Source organism: Bos indicus x Bos taurus, chromosome 29 (genome assembly GCF_003369695.1).
Source record: "Bos indicus x Bos taurus breed Angus x Brahman F1 hybrid chromosome 29, Bos_hybrid_MaternalHap_v2.0, whole genome shotgun sequence".
Taxonomy (NCBI): Eukaryota; Metazoa; Chordata; class Mammalia; order Artiodactyla; family Bovidae; genus Bos; species Bos indicus x Bos taurus.
The window spans coordinates 22148666-22167137 of NC_040104.1; the positions used below are offsets into that span (position 1 = coordinate 22148666).

Genomic DNA, 18472 nt, shown 5'->3' on the forward strand with positions numbered 1-18472 from the left:
ACTTTTGAAACCTCGAGTGGGTTGTAGGCATGCCTCCGCTTGCTCACGCCAGTCCCCAGCAGAATAAAACGGGGAGTCCAGAAAGTCCAGGGAGGTCTTTGAGTGTGACTGCGGGCATCCGCCTGCGCACCCCGCCCATCCATTCGGCCACCCGCCTACGCTTTCATGGTGAAGCTACAGTGCCCGGCCCTCCCAGTGAGAAACCCACACTGGGAGTTACTGCAAGTTCGCGTCTTGAGCTTCTGAATATTCATGAGCGAAGCAGAAAGGCCAGCGCTGAAGGGTAGGGGGAGGAAAGAGAAATAGTAGTCATAAATATTCATAAAGGCAAGCCACAGGCACCAAGGAAAGCAAGGAATGTTAACGAGAAGATGACGTCCGGGTCCTGAGCGTGCCCGCTGTGCGGGTGCCCGGCGCGCGCCACCCTACACCTTCCCCGGAGCCCGGGCACGAGCGCGGGGAGGGGGCAGAGAGGGCGGAGTGGAGGAGGGGAGCCGAGAGCCGGGCGCCGGCGGAGCTGCGAGGGGAGCGCTCTCTGGCTCGCCGCTGCCGCTGCCGCTGCGCTCCGGCCGCTCGCCGCGGCCCTTGGATGGGGGTGTCCAGCTGAGCCCCGCGATCCGCCTGCCTCTGCCAGGACCCGCACAGGTGCCGTCGCGGGGGGCGACCTTTAGTCCGGACCGACCCACTGCCGTGGGTGGGGGGTGGACCGGGTTGTTGAAGGAGGCCCCACGCGACTTGGGATGCTCCGGTGGGCAGGGCTGGGGGCACCGAGTCTCTGCACCCCATCCTGTCCCATCCTGGAATCGTAAAGGGAGAGTACGAGGGCCATCGCCCTCCTGCCCAGCCCTTCGCGGGAGAGCACGGTGGGCTGCGGTGCCCGGGGCCGTGGGATTCGGGAAGACCCGCATTTTGAGCATCCTCAGAGCCCGCCAGCCAGGGGCGTTCGCGCGTGTGTGTGTGTGTGTGTGGCTGGAGGCTGCCTGGTTTGGGGCTGGGGGAGGCAGGGGACGCTGCCGGGTGGTGCTGGAGCAGTGAGTCAGTACCTCCTCCCAGGACTGTCATCTAGTCTGGCTTCCTTACACGCCCCAGCATCTTTCATGCCTGTAAGAACCTGGCCCTCAGCCCGCCCGCGCCCCTCCCTGGGATGCCGAGCCTTTCCCCAGGACCGTGCATTCCTGCAGTGTCAGAACCACTGGCAGCTGCCGCAGACGCTGGCGGAGCGATTGTTTTACTACGAACAGGTCGGAGAAAGGACGAGTGTGATGCTGGTGGGGGCGCACTGCACTCCTGTGGGCCCAGGGCCTCTGGGGGCTGGGGGCGCATCCGACAGAGCCCCCCAGGGGCCTATCAACGCCCTCTCTTCTCCTGTCTTGCCCGTCCCTTCCCTCCTCGCCGCGACACCACCTCCTGACCCCCCATTCGTCCCCCGCGTCCGGGTCTGGTTGGGCCGAAAGGGCCGTGGCCGTGGAGTATGTGTGCGGCCTGTGCGGGGTGAGCCCGGCTTTCTCGGAGCACCAGGCTTTGTGCTGCTTGGAGGGGCCTTTCTTTACCCCGGCAGCCTGGGGGAGGGGATGTGGGATGAGGGTGGATGGAGCAGCAGGAGGGAGAAGGGGGGAGCAGAACTACAAAGAGGCTGCTGACTTCTATGCGGTGAAATACTCTCTGTCGAAAGGTGCGGCTTGGCACTGGTTTTTGCTGAGCAGCAGTGGGGAAACCGAAGGTGGGTCAGTGGACCATCAGCTTCCGGGAAGGTTTGGAGGGCGGTGGGCACATAGGATCATTTGATCTCTGGGGCAAGTAGTGGGAAGAAGGGGAGCTGGAGTGGGGCCTGTGTGGAGATGCAGAGGCCCGGCAGGGGGAGGCATGGTGAATTCTTTGCTGCTCAGCTCAGCAGAGCAGGCACTGGGAAACCGGTACCCGCAGCCTGAGCTGCGGCGACCGTGTATCGTTGTGCTGCACGAGAGGCTTGTTTCCTACTGGGTCTCTCTTAAGCTCCCCGCGGTCCTTTCTTTTCCAAATTACACCATCTCTTGGGAGCCTAAATAAACGAATAGGACATAAGCAAACTGTAGTCCTGCACTCTCGTTCTATGATAAAGAGAAAAAGACAAGACCACCCTCCTATGATTCCTTTTTTTCTGCCATTCTTCATTTTTATGTTTCTTCAAGTTGATTTTGGAAGTACAGAGGAGGAGGATAAATGCTCAATTGAATTCACCCCAGCTTTAAGGGAAGGAAGCTTCTGAAATGAGCTGTGACTGAAGACAGGCATGAGCTTGCCAAGATACAAGAGTAGGACATCTTATTTGGGGGCAGAGGCACTCCACTAAGAGAGAAGAGGAAAAGGAGGAGAGAAGGGGCGCCGTTTAAGAAGGATGGTCAGCCCCAATTCAGGGAGCCCTCCTTGAAGCTGAGGTGGGCCAGATGCTTGCCTCTCACCTCCTCTGCCATAGCCTGGGCTCTTTCTACAAAATCTGGGCTCAGTTTGGGTGTCAAGTGCTTTCAATTTTAGCTTCATCCGCAGCTGGTCAATCATGCAGACCTTCTTAGCGCTTGGGGAGCAAATGAGTTGATGAAAAGAAATCAGGCTATATTGAGTTTTCCAGTGATCATGTTTCTGAACTCCAGAGTGAGTGGTGATATCCATTTCTTCTTTTATAATCTTCTAGGTAAATCCATTTTCTCTAGAGCCTGTGCTGAGGACAGGTGCTTTTAGAACAATCTTGCTTGTTGCTATCACTCAAAACTCAATTGTAGTCTTAGATTCTGATTGGATTGCCCTCTTGTTACTGGTTGATGGGATAGATTCTGTTGTTTGCAATCAGCATCCTCCTTGGTATACCTTCTCATGCCAGCTCCCTTGTCCCCTCCAGGAAGAGTACAGATTTAAAGAAAGTGTGAATATTTGGAATACAAGCTGGTTAGCTTTCATGTCTTGCTGAAATGGAACCAGTGATCTGAGAAGCTTTGACCACATGAATTGAAAATAGCAGGAGTGCCTTAGTAAAAAGCATGATAACATTCATTCAGCGATAGTTCTCTCTTTTGATAAGCATTCTGAAGCATCACACAGGGAATATCTTGGCAAGGGTAGTTTTTATTTTACTTGAAGCACTGTCACCTCACATTTTCATGTAACTATCTTTGCTTTCCTAATATTGTTGACATTTTTGGACACTTCATGTATTCCATACATTGTGCGTAACACTTCAAAGATTGTCTCATTTATTGCACAAAGCAACCTCCAATATAAGTACTATTGTAAACCCCATTTTACAGATGAGGAAATGAAGTCAAAGAGGTTTATAATTTGCCCAGAGTCTCAAAGCTGGGAAGTGATAGGACCAGGATGGGAACCTGGGGCTCTCTCAACACAAATCTCTCGTCTGTAAACCTTTCCCTAATTTCTGTCACGCTGAGTGATCTTTTCTAAACTCACTCTTTTGGCACTCAGGGATTCCTAATCTTTTTTGTGCGATGAGCCACTTTAGCAATGTAGAGGAGCGCTTTGGGATCTTTCTCAGAATATGATTTTATCTCTCTTCTTTTTTTTTTTTTTGGCCACATTGAGAAGCATGTGGAATCTTAGTGCCCCAACCAGGGATCAAACCTGTGCCCCCTGTAGTGGAAACTCACCGTCTTAACCACTGGACCACCAGAGAATTCCCTGAAATATGCTTTTAAATGCAAAAAATGAAGTGTGGTATATTCAAAGAACCCTCAGGAGTCTGTTGACCATAGGTGAGGAACCTCTGACTGGCAACTAGCTGTGTATTACTTAATAGTTGGGGTGTCCGATATGGTAGCCACTAGCCATACGTGGCTGTTGGACACTTGCAATTTGACTGGTCCAAATGGAGACACAGTGTGAATGTAAAATACACAGTATATTTTGAAGACTTAGTATGAAAAAATAGTGTCAAATGTCTCATTAATATTTAAAAATTTGGATTAGATATTTAAATGGTAATATTTTGGATATATTTGATTGAACTATATTATTCAAATATACAGTTAAATTATTAATTATGTTAATATGTTATTAAAAGTGACTTCCAAAAGTATTAGCTCTATACCAACACTTTCTTTTTAACAGTTGAGGAAATCAAGACCCACAGTACTTCTTACTCAGTCAGACATTGGCAGGTCTGTTGACTCTTGACCCTGTGTTCTTTCTAAGCTGTCATACTGCTTTTGTATCTTTTTGTATTTTGAGGTCTTAATCACGTTGCCTTTGCAAACCGTAAATACTCAGAATATGTTTTGTTGAGATGTGGTGGTAACTGACTCAATCCCAGTAAAATCCCAGGAAGAACTGTCCAGGTCCTCACCTGGCATGCCATCTGCCCTGCTTATGTAGAATTTTAGTTTTAAAGGTAGGGGTGGAGGATGTTTTTGCTCTCTGTTTGCTTCTCCTTGGGTAGTGGTTCCAGTTTAAGCATCTGACTGGATCCGTCACCACACAGATAAGAGATAGAAGTTTGGTTGCCTTGCTGTGTTCCAGGGAAGGAAACGGAGTAGGTAGAGAAGGGCATGATAGACAATAAGCTTGTGCAGCCTGCAGTGGAAAATGAAAACTCTGTGAGGGGGACGGAAGATCATTTGTCAGTGAGCACACATTGATTGATTACCTTGCCGCAGGCCGTGTGTGCTAGAAACCGTGGAGGGTATCCAGAGGATGTTCATGTCCTCGAGGAATTTAAATTAAAATTGGGGAAGGGCTTGGTTGTATACATACGGATGGATAAATCACAGCTGAAGGCCCGGAGCTATTGGGAAATAAAGGGAGGCCTGAATGTACAGCCTTCTGGGGTGCGGTGCCCCAGGTGGCTGTGGAGTCTGGCTTTGGAGGACACGGGTAGTTGGGTCTCTCTCTTACAGGTCACTAATCCACTCTTCTAGTTCCAGACGTAAGCTGTGTGTCTGGAAAAAACTCAGGTACTTGTATGAAAGTCTGTATTAGTGCTCTATTAGTCCACCGTTTATTGATGAGAGTAGTACTACCCAGGTCCATGAAGCCCTGTCCAAAACCCCTGGGGCCAGGCATGTTTCAGAATTGAGATGATCTCAGGTTTTGGAATGCAGTAATAGAGTGCGTATTCTGCATATCATCCCTTGGGGGCTGGGGCTGGGCAGCCATCTCTATAATTTAAAAAAAAAATTAAAATTTCTGCAGCAAAACACACTAAATGGGATACATTAAAACCATAAACAGCTCTGTAAGCATGTAGATCAGGTTTAGTTGCCACATGAGTTTAGGTCATGGCAGGTTTTGCCACCAAATAAGTAATGGAAAACTTCCAGGTTATTTATTTGTTTTGGCTGTGCTGTACTACGTGTGGAATCTTAGTTCCCTGACCAGGAATCAGACCCGTTCCCCCTGCGTTGGAAGTGTGGAGTCTCAACTACTGGGCCACCAGGGAAGTTCCTTTTCAATATTTATTAAAATTAAAAAAAATTGCTTATTTGGCTGTGCCGGGTCTTAGTTGCAGCACGCAGACTCTTAGTTTTGGCATGTGGGATCTAGTTCCCTGATCAAACCACGGCCTCCTGCCTTGGGAGTGCATGTAGTCTTAGCCGCTGGACTAGCAGGGAAGTCCCACAAACCTCCAGTTTTGAGAGCACATGGTTAAGGATGTAGACCTATGTTAATCATCACCATCATAATACAAAGAACATCAATTGAACAACATCGATGTTTATTATCTCCCAGGCACTGTTCTAGGCACTTACCTGTGTTTACTCCTTTAACCTTTAGGACAGCCCTTTGAGGTAGGTCCTGCTATTATTTCTGTCTTAAGGAGAATAAAAGAGGAGCAGAGAGAAGTTAAATTACTGCTACAATTACAGCTGGGCAGGAGCTGAGGCGTGAGCAGATGCACACCTAGGCAGGCTGGTCTAGGTGGGCTGCATCCTTAACCTTTGTTAAAGTTAGGCTTTGTTTTTGGGGGCAGGGAATGGAAAGCAGGTGTGTCTCCAAAATGCATGCTTATTAAGTTAGCATTATTCACACTGATAATGACATTCGCACTCGTTAAGGGTATAATAGTGAGGAAGCACAGACAATGGAGCCAGTAAAGCAGGATCTTTGTTTTTAGGGGCTGAGAGTAATGAGTGATTATGTAATAAGTGATTGTGGCTCCTCAACAGAGCTGGCATAAAAGCCCAGTCCAAACTCACATTACCGTGTCTATTTCTTCCAGATAAACGAATCCTGAACGTTGCAGTTTTCTGATTGCTGTGCAAGGATGGAGGCCCCACTGGTGAGTTTGGATGAAGAATTTGAGGACCTTCGGCCCTGCTGCTCAGAAGACCCTGAGGAGAAGCCCCGGTGTTTCTATGGCTCGTCTCCCCACCATCTCGAGGACCCCTCCCTATCTGAGCTGGAGAATTTTTCTTCTGAAATCATCAGCTTCAAGTCCATGGAGGACCTGGTGAATGAATTTGATGAGAAGCTCAACGTCTGCTTTCGGAACTACAACGCCAAGACCGAGAACCTAGCTCCTGTGAAGAACCAGTTCCAGATTCAAGAGGAGGAGGAGACCCTGCAGGATGAGGAGTAAGGCGTCTCAGTTGTTCTCTTGTCTCAGATTAGAGCCCTGGGGTCTGGGGCTCCCTGACATAGAACGAGTTTCTGTCCGTGGGTTTATGGCATACTACTTATATTTTTGTATCAGTGAGACCGCACCCTGGTAACTGCTGACCTTGTTCCCTTATATCCCTTTACAGTCACCTGTAGAGTTTTCTTAAGTTGAAACCACAAAGGAATAAAGTATTTTTAGGAAAGAGATTCCCTTAGATACAAAATCAAAATTCAGGAGCATGGGAAATTTGGGGGTCTGTCTATTTTCAGCTTTCTTTATATCGTAATAATCCATCCAGATATTAGAGATAAGGGCAAGAAAAAAAAATGAACTAAGAGGAACTATGTTGTTGAAACAATTTGCTTTACAAAACACCAGAACTGTGAAAATCTCCAAGTTGTTTACACCCCCTCAGGACTGGAAAGATAATCTGCAAAAGTTAAGTCCAAATAAGAAAGCATGAACATTGAACCAAGAGATTGGGGAATTACCCTGGACAAAGTAAAGATGATAAGCAGGTGAAGTGGCTTTTGAGTATTCCCTGTGTCACTTAATAGTCACATTCCAGGGTCTTAACCAGAGAAGGCAATGGCACCCCACTCCAGTACTCTAGCCTGGAAAATCCCATGGACGGAGGAGCCTGGTGGGCTGCAGTCCATGGGGTCGCTAAGAGTTGGACACGACTGAGCAACCTCACTTTCACTTTTCACTTTCGTGCATTGGAGAAGGAAATGGCAACCCACTCCAGTGTTCTTGCCTGGAGAATCCCAGGGGTGGGGGAGCCTGGTGGGCTGCCGTCTATGGAGTCACACAGAGTTGGACACGACTGAAGTGACTTAGCAGGGTGTTAACAGAAGTCAGGAACAGAGATTTGAGAAAAGTGCTGTTCAAAGAGGGACTAGAAAGAGAAGAGGGTGTTTGTTGTATGAATTAAAGAAGGTGTTTGGGGTATTTAGTAAAAATAGGCATAAATTCCCCATAGGGATAAATATGCATCAACTATTCTTTAGGGATCACACAGGAAATGTCGAGTAGTTGGTAGTGGAAGTTTCAGCCAAAAGAGCAACTGCACTTTGGGTTTCTCTTTTTTATGTACTTGGGGGGAAAAGTTGCCCATAAGTAAGTGGGGGAAGAAGACCCCTTCTACAGCAGGGGTCCCCATCCTACAGGCTGTGGACTGGTACCTCTTGTCAGGTCAGCGGTGGCATTAGATTGGAGATAAAGTACACAGTAAATGAAATGCGTTTGTCATCCCCAAACCATCCTCCCTACTCTCGGTCTGTGGAGAAATTGTCTTGTACAAAATTGGTCCCTGGTGCCAAAAAGACTGGGAACCTCTGCACTACAAGATTGAACCTGATTATATTTGGCAGATAGTTGCTTATTGGAAAACTACTGAGATTGTATCTCTGTGAATATTAGGGCTGTCTGTCTGCCTTACTCGCTATTCTGTCTCCAGTATCTGACACAGTGCGTGGTATGTAGTAAGTGATCAAATCATGTTTTTTGAGTGAATATTGAATGACCTGGATGAGCAATAATAGCTAGCCTCATAGGTACATGTAATGCATTTCCTTTTCTTTTTAATTAATGCTAGCCTGAAGGTACGATCACAAAGGACATTTCACTCTGGTGACCAATACTGTGACTGTGGGCTTCGTGTTTCAATTCAATTTTAAGTTTCAAACTGATTTTTTAGATTCGGAGCCTATTACAATTTGCTCAACTCCTCGAGGTCATAAAAGAATGGTTCTGGGGCTTTATTATAATACGAGCTTTTTTGACCATAGTTCACTGCAGTGCGCGATGGACTAGAAACACTATGAACTGCCATTTTTACACTCTCACTCCCTGTGTGACCTTGGGCTCATCGCTTAAGTCTAGTTGACTGTGATGGTGCTCATCTTTGGAACCTTGGAGCTCAGTTTCGATGCAGCAGGGCTAAGGACTGGCTAAGAACCTCATTTCTCACCTCACCCAGGCTGTGCTCTGAAAATTCCTTTGCTTCCAATAGATCATGTCTCCTTGTCTAAACCCCCCTCTGCCTCATTAAGGACAGAGGTTCAACAACCAGGTTCTTACCCTTTTCTAGTACATTAGCAGAGGCCACTCAGTGTGAATTACCATCACATGGGATTATTGGCCTTATCCTGATTTCTCTGACTTGCCTCCTTCATTGACTGCTCAGCTAAATGACTGAAAGCTGAATAATTCTTTAGAGGTAAAATATGATGTGGGGATAGTGTGGTGGGAAGAATCTGGGGAGAGAAATTGTAATACTGTGCTCTCTGGGCATTCAGCGTGTGTTTCATACATATCTAAAGCTTTACTGCTTAAAAATTTGAATCAAAAAAAAAAAAAAGAAAAGAAAAAATTTGAATCAAATTATACAGTTTGTTTTATAGACACCCATCCAGCTATTTCAACTCTAATATTATGATGGGGTAAAAGAAAAAGATAATTTAATATCCAACCTGGTTAATAGTCTCCTAAGCCCAGCCTTCTTGTTCTAATAAACTTGGTAGGATTTGGTAGTTAGAGGTTTCATCTGCCAATGAATTGCAAGTCTTTTGGATGGGTTAGAACTACATAATGGAAGCTTCAAACAAAAACAATGAAATTCTTAGCCAAAGTAATCTCCTGAGTGAGTGAGTGAGTGAAGTCGCTCAGTGGTGTCCAACTCTTTGCGACCCCATGGAATGTAGCCCACCAGGCTCCTCCTGAAAGATAGCACAAATCAGAAAGCAGGGGGAGTGATTCCCTTTGAAGTTTTGGTTTTTTTTCTTTTCTTGTTCTTAGCCCTGCCATGTGGCAGGTGGGATTTTATTTCCTCGACTAAGAATCAAAACTGGACCACCTGCATTGGATGCACAGAGTCTTAACCACTGGATGGGCAGGGAAATCCCAGAGTTTTCATTTGTAACTATTTGGCTCAAAGAGAATTGGCTGAGATATCAACTTATCTCTGCCTTGTCAGGGCATGGAAGTCATTAAAAGAGAGTCAATCTGTATGAAAATGTATTTTCACTTTTTTAAATTTAGAAAATACTCCAGAATCTCTTCTCTGCATATGTAGACTCACCCTTTCTTTGTCATAAGAGATCCAACCTGGAGGCCTACCGAGTGGGAATGGTCAGCCTTCACCCCACTTCCTACTTTTCTGGGTTTCCCTGTCTGTCCTCTTACAAGGCCCCTAGTGACAGAGGGGCCAAATATATGAGAACACTGAGTTTCCTGTTCCTCCAATAGAATTACTGAGTTAAAAGTGAAGTGAAAGTGAAGTCGCTCAGTCGTGTCCGACTCTTTGCGACCCCATGGACTGTAGCCTATCAGGCCCCTCCATCCATGGGATTTTCCAGGCAAGAGTGCTGGAGTGGATTGCCATTTCCTTTTCCAGGGGATCTTCCTGATCCAAGAATCGAATCCGGGTCTCCCGCATTGCAGGCAGATGCTTTACCGTCTGAGCCACCAGGGGGTCATGTTAAAAATCAAGTTCCCATGATAAGTAAACAGATTGTAGTCAGCCATGCTTTAACTTGAAGACAAGTAAATCCTAAATAATCAGATAGGGAAAGTCGACAGATAGCTGTGGTTTTTAGGAAAGTTAGTTCTCTTCTCAGAGGTTCTGTTTCCCCATATGGAAGGCAGACATAGTGTGGATTCTTTTGAAGCATTTGAAAGAATCTAAAAAGTTGTTCAAGGTCATTGGTGTGTTAATAATTCGTAATTCATAAGCATTAACAGCAAAAGTGTACTCATGTTAACACACATCTAAGTGTGGATATTGGCCTGACTTGAAACCGATAAAACAATGGATGAAGGCAGTACAGCCTAAGAGATGTTACCAAGCTGAAATTCTAATGAGCACCTTACCCTGTCTACCATCGGGTCAGGAATATGTATATGGGTGTGTGTATGTGCAGCAGGATTGATGTAGCCTTGATGGCTATGTTGCCGGTTTCAGACCCAGATTTTAGTGTGCACGTCTTGTCCAACTTCCCTTGTGGCTCAGCTGGTAAAGAATCCGTCTGCAGTGAGAGAGACCTAGGTTCAATCTCTGGGTTGGGAAGATCCCCTGGAGTCAGAAAAGGCTACCCACTCCAGTATTCTGGCCTGGAGAATTCCATGGACTGTATAGTCCATGGGGTTGCAAACAGCTGGACACGACTGAGTGACCTTCACTTTCACTTGTCCAATAAATTCTATTCGCTTTGCTCATCCTCTGCTAGCATCTCTTTCCAATCCCTAGCCCTCCACGGTAAAAGACAGTTTTGTCATTTCTACAGGTATATGTGTGTGCTCAGTCATTAAGTTCTCTCCTACTCTTTTGCCACCCCATGGACTGTAGTCCTCCAGGCTTCTCTGTCCATGGCATTCCCAGGCAAGAATACTGGAGCAGGTTACCATTTCCTTCTCCAGGGAATCTTCCCTACCCAGGGATTGAACCCAAGTCTCCTGCAACCATGTAAGCCCAAGATATAAAATATGCACTTGAAAAGGCATTTCTATTATTATAGGGACTGAGGAAAGGTGGCATAGTGGTAAAGAGCCTGTCTGCCAATTCAGGAGACATAAGAGAGTCGAATTCAATCCCTGGGTCGGGAAGATCCCCTGTAGTAGGAAATGGCAATCCACTTCCGTATTCTTGCTTGGAGAATTCCAAGACGTGGGAGCCTGATAGGCTACAGTCCATGGGTTGCAAAGAGTCGGACACGACTGAAGCAACTGAGCATGCATGAGGGAACAAACTGGATTTCAGGTGTCATGACAGCATAATGACGAGAATTGCAGGAACTTGTTTAATCTGAGTTTTTTTGATGAAAGATAATAGTGGATAGCTTTCAAAGTCTCCTTTCCCTAAGATAAGAGTAAATAGGAGGATTCCTCTCAGGAAGTGGAATTTTACAGTCCACCCAGGGTACTTCTGACAGGGAATACATCTCTTCCCAAGGATCCTGCTTAGGATAGGATGGACAACCTCTCTGGGGACAAAAGTCTAACCCATTCTCTCCCTCCAGAAAGCTTTGTGTTTTCCCCTCCCAGGCCTCTCTTGGTTCCCGGGGCTGCGTGCCTGCCAGTGTGCCTGCCTTTGCCTTCCATTTAACCTTCCCTGGGCTGGAGATCTAAACAGAAAGCAGGCGTGTACCCCTGCTGACCTTGCCAGTTCTCCTTTCACAGATTGATGAAAGCACCATGTCCAGAATAATGCAGTTATAGACCTTTCACACAGAGGCGGCTGTTGCCCTGCTGTTCTCGGTTGTGATTTTTAACTTGGCATATGTTCTGATGCTCACGAGAATCATAAAATTTATAAAGAATTGGAATAGTCAAGTGGGTAGGAATATAGGCTGTAATAACTGTATTGCCTGGGTTCATATCCTACCTCTGTTATTACTGTGTGAATTTTGATTAATTAACTTCTCTGTGTTTCAGTGTTTTTTTCCTCTGCATCTGCTTTACAGTGTTACTGTGAGGAATGAGTGAATTGATCCACATAGAGAGTTTAGGATAGTACCTGACTTGTGTTTAGTAATTGCTCAGTAAGGTTGGCTGCTATGGTAATTATTGTTAAACAAGCACTGAATGAATATGGGAAGGCGTGCAAATGATGACAATGAGTCATTCTATTAAAGGTTGCTTATAACCTCAAAGGATAAAAAATATGTCTATGAGAAAGGAAGGAGAAAACTTGAAAGAGAACAAGGATGCCTTGAAATCCCAAGGAGATAAAGGTTTAGGGAATTGTCACTAAAAATCTAGAACTAGAAGATGAAATCCAGAGTCTGTCAGTGAAGGCTCAGGTGAGAAAAGTTGCTGCCCTAAATGATTTTAGAGCATCTTCATGTGTCACTTTAAAGATGTAAACAGTTTCAAGGTCATTGGAAAGTGTGTAGTCCCCCATTCAAGGTCCCAGCTTCCACCCTATCTAGGAGAGGCACAGAAGGCTCCTGCCTGTTTTGGGCTTTGCTGAAACAGTTTTCCAGGCACTTGCTGCAGGGTCAGACTTCAAGGTCAGTGCCTGCATGCATGCCGTTCATTCTGAGTGTAACGCCGTGATGCTCGGAGGGTTTGTCTGTTGATCTTCCTGGTGGATGTGGTGCTGGGACGTTTGTCTTGAAGGCAGCAAATCGTGTTTGCTCCTTGGCGTTCGAGTGCTAACAAGACTTGGATTTAGAATTAGGCTGGATTACTGACGCTCTAATAGTGCTTGATGGAGGCTGGATTGTCACCCGTGTTTAAGATGTAGACGCTCAGTCCTGCTGAATGAATGTCTAAGGAACACTTGATGAGCTCTGTGGAAGTGCTTCCTTATAATTGTAGGGGAAAAAATGAATCGGTGGAGAGCCAAAGCAGTGCCATTAAGTTGTGTTTTCCTGATTGCTTTTGTTTCATCACCAAATTGTGTGCATTGTACACTAGGAAAATCTCCCTGTTTATATACTTGTATATTATACATTCCATATTTTATATATGTTAAGAACACTCCCCTCCCTCATTTTATGTATCTGATTTCAAGTGTCTGTGCTCTGACATATATATATATACACACACACACACACACACACACACATATCTACTTGTTTATATATCTATATATTTGCTATATATATATATAATGTACACTTATCTTTTCAGCATCTTAAACCATACTTTGTCATGTTTTGATTTGATCCATTTGTGTACATATTTGCTTGTTTTTAAATGGCTATTTCCTTATATTTGTATAGCTAAATAAAATATCCCTTCTTGCACTTGTTTCACAGGTATCAGTCCTGTTTGATGTGCACAGGCATCTGAAGGAGATTGCATCGAGCCCTCATTATTTCATTACTTCATATTAACTCAAGTGCTGCTGACTTCCATGGAGAGCGTTGTTTTAGGAGCTTGGTTTAATGATTTACATGAACTCTTGCTGTTAACTGATTTATTTATTTTCCTGTGTGTGAAAGTTTGTGACTTCAGGATTTTCCCCAATCCCCTTCCCACTTTTTTCCCCAAGAAAACCTTTCTGAAATTGTGAGTTAAACAAAAAGAATTGTAGAATATCCTTTTTTATAATGTACCTATCAGAAAATTTTTTAAAAAATATAATAAAGGGGACCCCATCTCCCCCCACTAAAAACTAACTGAGTAGGCACTGGTGTGTTTCATATTCCTTTCATATATTTTCCTTAGAGTCTCTGTGGTGGAGACAGGGCACCTTAAACTCTGCATTCCTAGAGGACAGGGTTGTGCCACCCTGGGATCCCCAGAACATTTTGGGTAATAAGAAGCTTAATAACATTGGCATCATCCCCTTACCTCCATTAGGGGTCAAGGAGTTAATTCCTGACTGGATTGTAGGCATCTGAAACTGAAATACAGTTAACCCTTGAACAACAAGGGGGATTAGGGGTACTTACCCCTTACGAAGTGCATTTTTCTGCTATTTATGCCTCAAAAACAAAGGAACTGACAAATGACAAGGGCAGGAAGCTGAAATAGTTTGAAGAGAATCAGGACTCAAACCCTAGTTCTTTTGATTCCACATATTGTGATCTCTAAACTAACACAAACTTTCCCCCGTACTTTTTAGTTAATATAAAGATCTGTGAAATGAAAATATTGGTACTACAATATTCCTTGGAAAAATATCCACATGTAAGTGGATGCTCACAGTTTAAACTCGTGTTGTTCAAGGGTCAGCTGTATCAATAAACCAGACGATGACCTTGTTCTTAATGAGATTCAGCCAGAAAATCTGCCCAGATCAGTCTGTCTTTCTCTTCCTTCCTCTTCCTCTCATTCTTCTCTGCCCATAAGAAAGGAAACATGGACATTTCTTAGATTCATGGGACAGGAGCCATTTGGTTGAGGGGCAGATTTAGTTCTGGAGTAGTTTCTTTATCGCCAGTGGTGTTTTAATTGTAGACGCTACCATTGGTATCTCAATGATGAGAAATTCCTCCTTTTTTTTTTTGGCCCTGAAGTTCCTGGCTAGGGTCCATTCCCTTGGCTCCTTCTCTCCTGGTAGTGCCTGAAATTCAGTTTTTAAGCTGCTTCACTCCTACATGCTGGAAGGCAGATGATCTCAGCCTGGCACGCACAGAAGCCTCTCTCCTCCCCCGGCCTAGCTCTTCCTTCCTCCAGGCGGGGCCAGGCCACAGATGTGCGCTAATGAGAGCTTCTCTTTGTTTCCAGGGTTTGGGATGCTCTGACAGACAATTACATCCCTTCACTCTCAGAAGACTGGAGGGACCCAAACATGGAGGCTCTAAACGGCAACAACTCTGACACCGAGGTACCTCTGGGGCCCCTAACTTAACAGGGCTTGAGGAGCTGTGGATTCCAGTTTAAAAAAAATTAAAAAAAAAAACACCCAGTAACTCAGCAGTCTTCCCCATTATGTAACGAAGCTCAACATCATTGCTGGGAAGGCAGGGATTGTGGAGGAAGTGAAAAGTAAGATGAAGGAGGACATCCAGGGTATATGAGGTGAATGGAATGATTGTAAAATAGTGTAAATGCAGGTCACTTCTGTTGCTCATCTCTGTCCTCAATGTGCAGAATTAGGTGATCTGAAGTAAGACAGGAGGGTGAGTATCACAGGCTTCTTTTGTGTTCAAACAATGATGGTTAAAAAAAAAAATCAGGGTTTACCATCTAAAATGAACAGTTCAGTCCCATCAAAAAACAGTATTGACAACATGCATGGCTGAATTCCTTTGCTGTCCACCTGAGGCTATCACAACATTATTAATTGGCTATACTCCTATATGGCGCAGAGGTTAAAGCGTCTGCCTGCAATGTGGGAGACCTGGGTTCAATCCCTGGGTTAGGGAGATCCCCTGGAGAAGGAAATGGCAACCCACTCTAGTATTCTTGCCTGGAGAATCCCATGGACGGAGGAGCTTGGTGGGTTACAGTCCACGGTTCGCAAAGAGTCGGACACGACTGAGTGACTTCACTTTCACTTTCATACGCCAATATAAAATAAAAAGTTGAAAAAAGCAGTATTGACAGGCTTGTGACAAGCTCAGGGCCTGGCTAATGGCCACGGTTGGGGCCCAGATAATAAAGAGGTCGTCATGCAATAGAGAGCAATTCTTTTTTTTTTTTTTTCCATATAATTTTTGTTGGCATATAATCGCTTTACAATGTTGTGTTAGTTTCTGCTGTACAGCAGAATGAATCAACTACATGTATATATATCCCTTCCCTCTTGGGCCTCCCTCTAACCCTCTAGGAGGAATTCTTTATGAAACTCAACCAACCAGGCATGCACATGACTGGACCTGAGTCATAGTCTGTGGTTACTGACACCAAAGAAGAAGGTAGCCTACTGGCTTCTGAAAAAAGCAGAAAAGGGAATACTTATTTTGAGTTGATTTGCATAGGTTACAGGAGCTCCAAAATGTCCCTCCTAGCTGAATATATGTGTAGAAAAGTATTACTAAATCATATAATGGCTCTGTCCTTGCTCAAAGCCTCATTCTACTCTGCTTAGTTTTCTAGTTTTAGCTGCAAAGCAGATCTGACAATTCCCTATCAAGAAGTGCTGTCACGATTCTGTGGGCTCGGCAAACGAGGGAGGGAGGTGGATCTGATCTTTCTAGGTGCTCCAGGATTGAGTCCAGGGAAGGGCAAGAACCAGATTTCCCTTACCAGGCGATATTTCTGTAGACCATTGCCCAAAATATCACAGCAGAGAGATCAGCAATCAGTTGATTTGTTGAAAGCTGGCTCTATATAGCCTTTCTAACTCTTCTAATGATTAGCTATTCAAAATACCCAGAACCTTGAGGCTTCATTTACTGGGCAAAATAGACTTTGAATCTCAGAGATTTGCTACAATCCTACTTAGCATGGATATAGGATGTCTCAGGTGCTGTTTTGAACTCCTGAGTGCTCTTTTTCCTCTTGCAGTGCTTATATGGATAGTGTTGAGTCCTTACCCAAAATGCAAAGGAGAAGATAAGCAGTAATAGAGTAAACGTCATCACTGAGATGCAATCAGGCCTGTCGTGGTGCAAAAGGCAGATTTTGCTTTATTATCTCCTTTGTCACCTTTCTAACTCATTTTGTGGATTTAGCCAAAAAATATATAAGATAACCTCCCCTTCGAAAGGACTCTAATTTATCCTCACTTGCAGATTTCCCTTAAGAGGGTTAATATTTCAGGGGAAACTGAGTGACCCTGGGAAAGATGATCTTGATCTCCTCATAGAGTTTTCTCTATCTAACCCACGGAAAAGGACGGGGTAGCAATAATGGATGGATTAAGGCTGTTTTATTTCAGCCTCCTTTATTATCTGTGTTCATTACAGCAGAAGCCCTTTTCACTGACCTCAGTTTAAATCACTTGCTATGTTACCCATGCTCTGTATTCCTTCTGTAAAACATGGTGACCAAACACCCTTGGCATGCAGTGTCCCCACGGCTGGTCGGCCTCTCTCTCTGCCAAGTCCTCTTCTCTCTACTTCTGCTTAGTTCATTGCCAAGGATCAGTTATATTTGCTTTCAAACTTGTTCATGCTTGTCCTTGTGACTATAACCAATTTAATGAAATAGAAGCTGTAGGGTTATGACTGCAAAGAGGGTCATTTTTGCTTTTATAAAATTAAAGTAACACATGTAAGTAATTTTAAAAGTCAAATCATGCTTTTGAAATAATAGGAGACAACAAAAAATACATACAGCAGCCCCTGACTTACCTTTCCCTGTTCCACAGAGGCAGCCACATCTGCTGTTTTTAGTTATTTTTTGGTCAGGCATCTACAGTTTCCTAAATAACACTTTTATATTGCTATTTCTTTGATTATTTAAAAAAGCAATTTTGTTTGTTATCTATTATGGAAGAGAAGATTTAATTCTTTTGCATCACCTCAAATACTCCCATTTGGCCTTCCCTCTTGTCACCAATTTATTGTTAAATCAATCTTATGTATAGATACTGGGCTTCCTGATGGTTCAAATGGTAAAGAATCTGTGTCCAATGCGAGAGTGCTGGGCTTGATCCCTGGGTCAGGAAGATCCCCTGGAGAAGGGAGCAGCTACCCACTCCAGTATTCTTGCCTGGAGAATCCCATGGACAGGGGAACCTGGTGGGCTACAGTCCGTGGGGTCAGAAAGAGTCGGACAGGACTGAGCGAGACGGGAAGAGGATATGTAAATACGAGTATAACTGAGTAAATACTCTTTGTTGCTGAATCATGGAGTTTTTGAAAAAAATACTTCCTGTCTTAACTCGGAGTGAAAAATTGCCTTGGTTTTCATTTGCTTAGTTTCCTGTACATCTATCATTAGTTCAACTCCAAATTCTGAGTGAACTCTAAATCTCATATATATATTTTTAAAATCAGATAATCTTTTAATTTTTAAAATTAATTTAAAAAAATCAAAATTAGTACCCTCTATCTTTCTTCTCTAAACGAATATGGTTGTATTCCAGATCTAGTGCACAGCTCTTGTCTTGGGAATTCTTGCCTCTCTCTCCTGTCCTGATTGCCATATTTTTATCTTTCTGGGTGTATTCTCTTGTTCTAGTGAAAATAAATTCAGTATATTCTTAAGAAAGGGTGGAAGGAATGTATTTGTTAGAATAGATGAGCGTGTTTTTATTTTCCTGTCATACATGTGACTGAGAATTTGACTTGATAGAGTTATTTTAGGTTGCAAAGGAATATTTACTTAAAATTGCATAGTACCATTCTCTTATCTTGCAGCTTTCAGTCACTATTGAGAAACCCCAAATCCATTCTGATTCTTTGTCTTTTATATGTGACTCTCTTTTGGTTCTCTTTAGAAGCTTTGAGGATATTCTCTTTTTCCTTTCTCATTTCTTTTACAGTAATGTGCCTTAGAGTGAGCTGTATTTTTTTCATCCATCCTGCTTTATACTCCGTGGGC

At 44.3% G+C, this 18472-nt stretch overlaps 1 protein-coding gene across 5 annotated transcripts in view; it reads left to right on the forward strand.

Moving 5' to 3' along the window:
* Positions 1–328: 328 nt before the first annotated feature.
* Positions 329–18472, forward strand: part of FEZ1 (fasciculation and elongation protein zeta 1) — a 42735-nt gene continuing 24591 nt past the window's right edge. The window contains exons 1-3 of one of the 5 annotated variants that reach the window (XM_027531826.1): positions 329–645; positions 6203–6558; positions 14765–14864. In XM_027531826.1, coding sequence (XP_027387627.1) covers positions 6248–6558; positions 14765–14864 — 411 coding nt within the window. In that variant the 5' untranslated portion in view covers positions 329–645; positions 6203–6247. Of the gene's footprint in view, positions 646–802; positions 1242–1695; positions 1721–2859; positions 3741–6202; positions 6559–14764; positions 14865–18472 lie in introns of those variants that run through there. The other 4 variants (XM_027531827.1, XM_027531829.1, XM_027531828.1 and 1 more) reach the window with 4 other exon arrangements.